Genomic DNA, 11,650 nt, shown 5'->3' with positions numbered 1-11,650 from the left:
AGACTGTATAAGTCAATAAAAGATTTTGTTTACTGTTTTTTTTACTTTCAATTTTTTTAAACTGTTAAAACATTTATGTTCGGTATCAAAATATTTTGTAGATATAAATTATTAAGCATTAACTTATATTAGCCGGTATATTTGATATAACTTTAAACCATTATAATTACACATATATTAAGTGTAACAGAAAGGGCTAGTAAAAAATGCGTTACCAAACCGCGCTAAATATATGGAATGTCTAAAATTGCCCTCAACCTGCAAATGATGAACATACATATGAAAAACAATTGTAATCTTCATACAGTTATATAACTGCCATGGTTTACTTCCCTTAATATCATTTATGTTCATGTTACATTACAACTAGAATGTAATGGTTGATAATTTTGGTTTATTTTTTATTTTGAATAGTAGTAGACAAAAGTGCTCCATGAGTCCGCCTTTTCAACCAAAATCCGCACCATGCGCACGAAAAAAAAAAACTTTATGAAAAACCGTAGCAATTTATCAATCTGTTGCGACGATGGAAGTTTTCAACGACGACCATGACTGGCTGTACAGCCTTGCTCGGTCCTGTTATTGTGATGGTGAGTCCTGGTACAAGGCTGGTGATTTTTTTTCAAGACTTTTTAAAGCCCATTCGAATCAAACGTTACACAATCAATAACATTGGGACAAATAATGTATGTTATCGGATTTGTAACTACTATTTAAACTTTGGGCATTCATTTGACAATATAATAAGCGTTTTCAAATAATTGTAACTGCATATTATTGATCATTATATAAAAGGGGCAACACTTCATATCAATATCAGAAGAAAAAAATTCTAAACAGCATTAGTACACATTTTCCTTTCAAACGTGACATTTGTCTTTTGCATGTAACAGTATTAAAACCAGGAAATGTGGCATAATTTCCAGTGAAACAACTATCCACCAATGTTAAATGAAGTGGATGTTGCTCATGCTAATACAAACACTACAAACCTTATACAATAGGTCACTTTCGAGATAAGGGGAAGGGATTGTAGTAACGATATTACAAATATATCCGCTAGCATCTATGAAACGGATATTCCATAACAGTCATCCAACTCGTGATGGCGCCTGTAAAAAGTGAAACATAAGAACGAACTATAAAATCAGTTAAAAAGGGCTCAACTCATTAGATCGATACAAGACAGAAATACACCTAACAAACAAACAGAAACCGGACGTGATGCCCAAGTCAGTCATAGTAACATAATGAAACATCACTATAGAAAGACTTTTTAATTATACAAAATTAACATGATTAATAGGAACTTTAAAGCATCTTAACCCGTTGAAAGTTGGATGCGTTCAGATTGTTATTCTCTCATAAGTTACATAAACTTAAATATAATAGACCACTGTAGATAAAAAACAAAATGGAATCGGAAGTAAATAGCAATTACAAGTTATTTCTAGCATAATTATATATGTCTATGTAATAAAAAAAAAATAAACAAAATAAACGTAAATTATTGAAGTTAAATGAAAACAAACAAAAAAATAACTGATTTTGGGAAACTGTGAAGGGGAGAGCTTTAAAAATGACCAGTTCCCAAGAACCTTTGATTTATGTTGCACATTTTGCTCTTTATTCTCAAGTTTCCATCTAGATCTTCATCCGCGACATTAAAAAGACAAGCAGACAAAAAATAGGACAGAAGACACAACATAGAAAACTAAAGACTTAGCAACACAAACCCCACCAAAAACTGGGGCTGATCTCAGATGCGCCGTAAGGGTAAGCGGCAGATCCTGTTCCACGTGTTGCACCCGTAGCGTTGCTCATATTAATACAAACCCGGTAAATAGTCTTATTCTGTACGTCACATTCGTGAAAAGGGAACAGGATTGTAGTCACGACATTATGTACATATCCGATATTATCTGTGAAACGGATATTTCATACAGTCAACCAACTCGTAATGGCTTCCTTACAATTTACGAAGAGATGATTTAAACTTAACTATTTGGAAATCATGGTTTAATAACTTCCTTGTGAGCAGCAAGCCTTTTTCAAGGAAATCTTGATAGAACATACAAGCCCGGTAATATTATTTCAATACGGATATATATGTACAGGCGTTGCTGGAATGTTGCTACATGAAAATTGAAAGTTTTCAATTGAGAAACTGTAATCATCTCTTATGTCTTAAAGTTTTGTTTTTCAACCGACCCTTATATTGTCAATTATCTAGATGTAATTCAAGATATGAGGCATACTTAACTGTATCTGTTGTTTCCTTTAACTCTATTTCGATGGGATAGATACATACGCACCAAATTTTGAATTATTAATTGAAAGAACATCATATAAATAGCAGAAAGTTTACTAATATTTAGAATGGCTATAACGTTGAAAAAGACGCCCTCCAAACGTAATGCATATATTACCAACTCTGACTTTTGTCCAATAGGAAGCGAAAAGACTTCTTCCTATAATGAACGCCACTATTAGAAAAATGGAGTATAGCATGACTGAGTATAGGAAGCATATCCATAACATGATTTGTGAAATGAACACAGACTTTTAATATGTTTAAGTTGAAATCAGGTGCCCCGGAAGAATAATCATTTCTTACTTTGTGCATGGTGCCTGTTTTACACTTCATTTAACCTAGTTCTTTACAACCCCACTGAAAAGCAGTTTGATCTTTTACCACATGACTGAATATTTATTTCACGGAGCGTTTTATATAAATCTTTGTTAACTGATGACGATTTGCCTCAAACACGTGTCTTTCTAAAAAATAAATCGTATTTCTCAAACAATACAGTTATTCGACATATTTATATAGCGGGAAATAACGTAAATATATATACATAGCCTACATGTATTAAAAATCTATGACATATTTCAGTTTAAAGTTTCCCAAATGATTTCCCAAATCTCATGAAAGGTTTTTTGCTTCAATAGTACAGGTAGTCACTGTTATACAACTGACTAGATACATTTAACTCATGATACATCTCAAAGGAAATCAAATAGACCAAAAAGATTAAATAACATGAAAAACAGCAAATTGAATGTTAAAAGCAAACGTTAACCTCGGTGCAAAGCCGTTAAAACTACGGTACAAGGGCAACAACCGGAACACGAGAGAAGAAAACATAGATTGTCGTCAATTTAATTAAGTTTTTTTTAACGTTTTAATCGGGTCTTAGAAATGGGTTAATTATGTACTGAGTCTGTGGGTGGTATTTATATGACTGGTTGAACATATGTGAGATGTGTTTGTTTTACCTACGTTATCCTCATTACTGGTAATTAGTGATTTAAGTTTTGGTTCGTTTCGAACGAAAATACCAGCAAGCCTTTCACGTTAAAAAACATGGCTGATCAGAAGAGGTCGGAAGACGTCCTTGGTGAAAAGTGGGATCGATGCATTGCAGACACGGCAATTAAAACAGGTTTATAATTAATAACAATAAGGGAACGCAAATGGCGTTTTTAATCCATATTTGATTTGTAAATATGTCATGACAGAAAAAGTTTTCAGCAGTTTGGGTGTCAGATAATTTATCATGATTATCAACTATTTTTACTGATTGTTGTTTTTGACATTTTTATCGTGTAAATAGAATAGATGTGTTATGGAATTGATAATGAAAACTTTTAGTATGATACATGTATGTGCATTTTAAAGTGAAATATTCTTATTAAAATGGATTTCATCTCCAATTTTACCAGTGTAAATTATATAAGAGGGTAGTAACGGGGGTACCTTCTAGGTGGGTCTCATTGGGGTCTTAGGGTGACGCGGGATTGCCGATTTTTTGTAAGCGTGATACGTGAAAGTGAAATTATTGTGGCGAAAAAACGGGAAATGAGGTCATGCGGGACCCAACCTTAAAGATTTGTCATACGAGGAACGCTTAAAAATTCTGAAAATTCCAACTCTAAAATTTAGAAGGCTAAGAGGCGACATGATAGAAACATACAAGATAACAACAGGTGTATATGACTCAAGAGTGACAGAAGGTCTATTTACTCGTAATACCAGCTCGACAACAAGAGGCAACTCTATGAAATTAGTAAAATTTAGAAGCAGACTAGACATAAGAAAATACTACTTTACTAACAGAGTAGTGGAAGTATGGAACAGCCTACCAGACATCGTAGTGACCGCAAAGAATGTAAAGATTTTTGGAAATCGCCTAGACAAGCATTGGAAAGAACACCCAATGATATATAACTTTGACACTGAATACACCTATAACACCGGAAGTAGCACAAGTGTAGTTAGTGACGATGAACCAGAGCCAAATATAGAGGAGCAAACTGATCTCCTGCGTTTGGAAACACTTAGGTAGACTTAGGTAGGGACTCGGGAAATGACCAAAAAATGAGAATTGCTTTATACGTACACAGTGTAACTGTAAGCGGGATGCTGGAAGCTGACATAACAGTAAGCTTGATCTGGGATTGGATCCCCCCCAATGAAACCCCCTTCTAGTCCAAATAATAAACGTATTTACACTTTTGGTAATTAGCTGTATTTCGCACTTATATCACCCACTGAATAACCTTTTGATGTCAAGCAACAATCTTTTTTTAGTTGTGACGTCATATGTTTTGAATTATGAAGTCAAAGTTTTCAGGAACCTGTGTGATTCTACGTAATGGCGGACAAATTTGCATTCAAATGTAAATACGTCTATTAAGACATCTTGAAAGGCTATTAACATGATTAATAATTATATTTTTTTCTTTGACACGCAGGAAGGCGTCAAAGCAAAAATTTAAAATGGCCTTCCAAGACGTCATAATTATTTGGACTAGGGTACCTTCATGATGTATAATGGTTAAATTTCTTGTCAAATAACGTTAAGTTGTTAACGGTAATTTTTAGTGCATGACGATAAAATGTACACGTTCTTTTAGATGATAAAAAAATCAGCTAATTAAGACGAATTACCCTATTTTTTTCCAAAAATAATGGCATGAATGGTAATGATAATTCTTTGATACATCTGACAAATCACGATAAGTATATTTTGACAAATCATGGTAAAATTGTAACAAATTTGACGCTAACAGTAGCCAAAAATGACCGATTGAGGACTGATGGTAAAGAGCATTACCACCCTCATATACTGTATATATAAGCCTTATTGATGATTAACATTATTGTACCTGTGTATAGAAGCCATAAACTGTTTTAAATCCTTATTATATGTGCTCCTCATTATTTAGAGGAAGTTACAGAAAAGAAGAAGATGGGATCCGTTCCCTCTGATATTAATATGTTTGCCCTGAGTTTGTTCACCCATAGAGTCTGTTCACCCTTATATATATTTTGTTTTGTATTTATCATGTTTACAAGTTTTTATACGCCGGTCAAAATTTTGATGGGACGTATTATGGTATACACATGTCTGGTGTCCGTCCCTCTGTCTGTCTGTCTGTCCGTCAGACTGTCTGTCCGGCGTAAACATGTCGCACCGTAACTTGAGAACAACATATATCCAAATTTCATGAAACTTAATACAGTTGTTTCTTATGATGGTCAAATGATCTGTATACTTTTTGGTGAAAATTAGAATTAAACTTTTTGATTTACGGCACATTGACATGTCATTCATTGTGTCATTGTAACTAAAACAGGTTTTTTTTTTTCACATGTCGCACTGTATCTCAAAAACGATTCCTGATTATGGCTTAAAACTTTAAACACTTCTTAGTTATATTAATCTTAATATCTGTATACTTTTTGGTGATGATTCAAAATTTCATTTTTGAGTTATTGAGTATTTTGTAAAAAAGGGGGAGTTTTTTTTTACATGTCGCGCCATATCTCAAAATCGATTTATGATTATTGCTACAAACTTTACACATGTCTTTGTTATGATAATCTTAAAATCTGTATACTTTTTGATGATGATTCAAAATTTCATTTTTGAGTGATTGAGTATTTTGTAAAAAAGGGGGAGGTTTTTTTACATGTTGTGCCGTATCTCTATAACAATTTATGATTATTGCTTAAAACTTTACAGGGTGGGGGGTTTCCCGCCGTGTCTCAAAAACTATATATGGTTATTGCTTAAAACTTTCTCAGAAACTATTTATGATTATTGCATATATAACTTCCACATAAGACGTTGGGCGTATCATGCGCTCATGGCGCAGCTGTTTATTGAACCATTTGACACATGTGTATGATGTTTCCCATTATTTTAAATGATGGACCTGTAATTTCATTGATCACTCATCAGTAAAACAACTCTTATTTCTTTTTTGTAGCTAGTGGATTGGGTGTTGGTATCGTGCTGTCATTCATTCTTTTCAAAAGTAAGTGATAGTAATATTGTATTCTACATTCAATTTAAAGTTGCTGTCTGTTGTTATAAAACATTGATCAATATGATCATAGTACCTAGACAAATAATTGCATTATTCAATAACTTTCGGAAAATTTTAATGAAAATGTAGATTAAAAAATAGGAAGAAATAAGTTTAAGAAGTCAAACATTTGTCATGTACAATCTGCATTCCCCTTTTTAAAGATTTCACTTTTTATGTAAAAGTTGACAAGATTTTGTGCCAAATAACACAAACATGTAAAAATGTGCAACATGTCATAATGTGCAACCGTTTCCATTAAATAGAATTATTTTACAAGTGTAAAAGTATATATGCATAAATATTAACTGCAACTTTGTAATCTGTACATGTTTATTCATTTATTTCTGCAAATAATTTTAAATCATTTTGTAGTTTACAATTAAATTGATACATCTGGTTTTCATTTAATTTTAGAATCAAAAGATGCATGCTATGATAATCCTGATAATATTTGCAATGTTGGTCAATAAAACCATTTTATCTTTAAACTATTTCCCTCCACAAATCTTTTTCAATAGTAGTAATAAGCATTTTGTTGATTCTGCAAATTGTCTATGCTGGTTTTTTATTTTAAAAAAAACCCTGATATTTATAACCTAACAAAATTATTAGAATAGTGAAAATATGACTAGGAAAACTGATAGGACACCTGCTGACTTATGGCTGTCCTTGACTAAAAGCAACATTGATTTAGTTACAAATGACAATAATATTCAGTTATTGACTTTGGATGAGGTTGATACAAGGATATTTCCAACAGAAAAATTCATGAAAGATATTCACCAATGCCAACTACTTTAATCCTTCTCAGAAATCTAGTATTTGAACAAGATACTTTTAAAACTATTCATGTTCAATGATGTTTTTATACTAAACGTATCATCTGGTTTTGCTAGAAGTTTATTTTGCAATTTTTTGTAAGTTGGAATATTCAATTAGTTTTACTAAAAGGTTTACAAGAAGAAGAGAAAAACACACCGAAATAAGAAGAAAATTAAAATAAAAAGGAAACTTTCTTGACATTGTGACTGTTATATGATGCTGAAGATTCCTACTCAGTTATGTATTTACAATAACAATAGTAATGTTTACTTATTTGTCTGTAGGAAAGACCTGGCCCGTAGCCCTCGGTACAGGATTTGGATTAGGCATGGGATACTCCAATTGTCAGAATGATTTTCAGCAGCCAAATTTATTACATGGCAAAAGAGTTAAGGTAATAATAGATGACAACTGCACAAATTTTAAAAAAGAAATATATATCATGCTTATAATATTTAAACTGCAACATGTATTTAAAGAAGTAATTAATAGTATTTATATATAAGTGAATTTTGTTTTGTTCATATTTCCTTACAAGAAGATACAGAAAGATGTGGTATGTGTGCCAATGAGACAACTCTCCATACAAGTCACAATTTGTAAGAGAGAACCATTATAGGTCAAAGTAGGGTCTTCAACACCGAATAGCAAGCTCTAAAGGACCACAAAAATGACAAGTGAAAAAAATTTAGAACAGAAAAGGTTTGAATAATCACCCTATTTTCTCAAAAGATAAACTTGTATTTATAAGTATATTTTTTTCACTATCCCTAAAATTCTCAAGTTTTAAAATGTAGAAATATGACTTTTCTCTGTTAACTCATAACAATAAAATATTGAATCTCAAACTCAAACTTTTGATTACAGTTCAATCTTTCATCTCATAAATTCAATAAAGAAACTAATTGCACAGAGATCTTATTTGTTCAAGGCCTTTGAAAAAATGCCCCTTTTGGGCTTGTAAATGAGCAGTTTTCTAAAATAATAGATAAATTAGATTTTCATTGTCCATGAAATTATACTGAAATGATTAGTAGAGACATCTGCATTGGACAGACAATTAAAGCAAGTTATTAAAAATAAATAGCAAGTAGTACCCCTGACTGTGCAATAAGGAATTAAATACAGCAATTCCAAAATTTTCAGGTGATGTTATATAAATTTGCCTATATCCTAGCAGCTGAAAGATCCCTTCACTACCCCCTCCCTATTTGAATAAAAACCACCAAAAAAAAGACATTTTTATGATTTTGTGTCAAGTTCATGTTTTATTTGACAACAACCTTATAATCTTAGAGAATTAGATAAAAGTCACATTAAGGTGGCATCCAACACTTTCACTAAAATCAATTTGAACCAACCGTTTTGTCAGAAAAATTACACTAGTTATATAGCAATTTGACAAACACCAATTTTGACATTGAGAAGCTTAATATTCCATTTACAACACAATTCAACGTAATTAAAACGTTTAGCTGACTTTACAGAGTTATCTCCCTATAGTGTTAGGTACCACCTTAAGTGTAGCTGTATCCTTTTGCTACATAGAAATGTTCACAATACATTGGGGAACAGATTTTACAAGTACCATATCAATGAAGACAGGTTCTTAAAACTATAAATTGTTATGGCGATTCTCTCTTGAAATTGTCAATTAAAATTAAAAAAAAAGATCTGAATAACTTTTATCACGTTTTTATTTTATTTTGTAGGCACCATTGAATGGATCACAGAGTTGAAAACAGATTTTGTATTTAGATGTTATATAAAAAACATTGTTGACATTGTTAATGTAAATGTACAAACTGTCATGTCATAAACTACTGTGACATGTAAATGAAGCAACCTTTTATATATGTATATTAACATGTTTTGATGTCATAAAATAATTGAATGTAGATTAATGTGTATTTGTTGATAATTTAAAGTTTTTCAAGGGTTGTTCAAACAATGTTGCACTTTTGTATTTAGCTCTTCAGGTTCCATGAAGTTGTGAAAAGGAAAACTTTATTGAAACCATTGAAGACACATTGAAAACCATTGGCTGTTGTTGGCTCTTTGGTGGGTTGTTGTCTCTTTGACATATTCCCCATTTCAATTCTAAATTGTTTATGTTCTGTACTCACAGATCAGAGTTGATGTTTACTAAAGAAGTAAATTGGGCAACAGTAGTATACAGCTGTTCAAAACTCATAAATCCATGGACAAAAAACAAAATTGGGGTAACAAACTAAAACCGAGGGAAACGCATTAAATATAAGAGGAGAACAACGAAACAACACTAAAATGTAACACTCACAGAAACGGACCAAGCATCAGACAAAATCCCACGAGAATAACAAATAAAACATCAAAACCAAATACATGAATTTGGGATAGACGAGTACAGTGACACGTCTTATAGCAATAAATGGTGGGTTGTACCTGGTTTTGTGGCATGCCAAACCTCCCTCTTTTATGGCCATGTGAAATATAACATCAAAATGACAACACAACACCACAGGACTACAATATAAATAAATTGGAGAACTCAGTTGACAAAGAAACACGAACAACAGCCAACAAAAGGCAACAAGTTCAAAATTTTAATACGCCAAAAGTGCATTTTGTCCACACAAGACATACTAGTGACGCCCAGATACAAAAGTTTGAAAGCCGAAACAAGTAAAGTTGAACAGCATCGAGGACCAAAAGATAAAGAAAGTTGTGCCAAAAACGGCCAGAGTTTTCTGTAAGCAGTCAGAGCTCAGACATAAACAAGTCGATATTTGTTTTTGACTTAAATAAGTCCAAACATGTATTTATTATAAAAATGTAGTTTCAATTTTAGACTTATCTAAGTCAGAAAATGACAGACTTGTTTAGGTCTATTCATGTTGGTGAAAAAACTTAATGTTACTTTGTGGCCAAACTACACCACCTATAACAGCAAAAACCTGTATGAGAGTTCAAAAGGACTTGAGCTATCTATATTTAATTATCTAATTGAACATCCTTACTAAACACAGATGTTTTACCTCATTAAGTGTGATTCCAGGTGGTTGCATTGTAAGGTTAATTAACATTATCTCCGATTTTTTAGACTCATTCATATTTTTCTTTAGAAGACAAAGCATTGACTTTCAATGATGTCATTATTTGATTTAGATGCATGACTTCCTTATAAATATGCGTGGGTCTTGAAGTTAATCAATTTTGATCACTTATTGACTTGCAGGAGTCGATATTTGCAACTTTTTGATTCTGGTCAATTATTTATTGTTTAACAATATTGGACTTATTCAAGTCATATTTTGTCTTACATTAAAGGGAGACAAATCCTAAAACTTACATATTTAGACCTCTATGAGTCAAAAGCAGATTCAGACTTATTTATGTCTGAGCTCTGACTGGTAAGTTACCTGAACTTCCCTATTATTTTATCATTCATGGGGTACAGATTTTTGTGGATTTCATGTGTTAAGGTGATGGATGATTCTATGATTCTATGATTATTGTCAATTTTAGAAACTGAAAAATCAAAGCATCTCCACATTTTTCTGTATGGGTGGTGTTTTTTTTAGCATATTACATAACATGCAAGCAGGACACATTCTCCATTTATTTGTTTTAAAATAGACACTCGGATATTAAATATTGGATGATGTGCATAAGGTGTAACACCACTAATTCGGGCCTGGCCAGCAAGCACATACCAGAAAGAAGTACATATTTAACACAAAATAGTTCCTAGGCATGAGTATTACTTTCAAAATATGTAGTATATTAAGGTATTTTTGGTATCAAAAGAAAGATGAAGGACTGGTGATCATTGTAGAACACTTTTGGACTTTTAATTTGGAATATTAAAAAAATTGCACCAAATTTTAGAAAGAGGGTAATTTTGTCTGTTTGTCAGATCTGAAGTACCTGGTTTGGTACATCCAAAGTTCCGGGAACCAGTTCTTTCGTATATGCCATTAAAGATATGTTGATTTTTGTCGAGCCTTCGACTTTAGTCGAAAAAGCGAGACTAAGCGACCCTACTTTCCGTCGTCGTCGGTGTCGGCGGCGGCGTCCACAAATATTCACTCTGTGGTTAATAACTTTCTTAAACTATACTGGATTTCTACCAAACTTGGACAGAAGCTTGTTTATGATCATAAGATAGTATCTAGTAGTAAATTTTGAAAAAATAAAGTTCCATTTTTTCCGTATTTTACTTATAAATGGACTTAGTTTTTTCTGCGTGGAAACATTACATTCACTCTCATTTAAAGTTATTAGAATTTTAATAACTTTCTTAAACTATCCTTGGTTTGTACCAAACTTGGACAGAAGCTTGTTTATGATCATAAGATGGTATCCAAAAGTAAATTTTGTAAAAAATATATCCATTTTTTCCATATTTGACTTTTAAATGGACTTAGTTTTTTTGGGGGGAAACATTACATTCACTTATTTATGA

At 32.2% G+C, this 11,650-nt stretch overlaps 1 protein-coding gene across 1 annotated transcript; it reads left to right on the top strand.

Moving 5' to 3' along the window:
• Positions 1–3,271: 3,271 nt before the first annotated feature.
• On the top strand, positions 3,272–9,103 carry LOC134693134 (MICOS complex subunit Mic10-like). Its single transcript, XM_063553841.1, has 4 exons — positions 3,272–3,446; positions 6,280–6,327; positions 7,488–7,597; positions 8,916–9,103. The coding sequence occupies exons 1-4, from the start codon at positions 3,368–3,370 to the stop codon at positions 8,940–8,942; spliced, it is 264 nt and encodes an 87-aa protein (XP_063409911.1). The 5' UTR covers positions 3,272–3,367; the 3' UTR covers positions 8,943–9,103.
• Positions 9,104–11,650: the final 2,547 nt, after the last annotated feature.

Source organism: Mytilus trossulus, chromosome 12, assembly GCF_036588685.1.
Source record: "Mytilus trossulus isolate FHL-02 chromosome 12, PNRI_Mtr1.1.1.hap1, whole genome shotgun sequence".
NCBI classification, from domain to species: domain Eukaryota; kingdom Metazoa; phylum Mollusca; class Bivalvia; order Mytilida; family Mytilidae; genus Mytilus; species Mytilus trossulus.
This window is presented reverse-complemented; position numbering and strand designations above follow the sequence as displayed.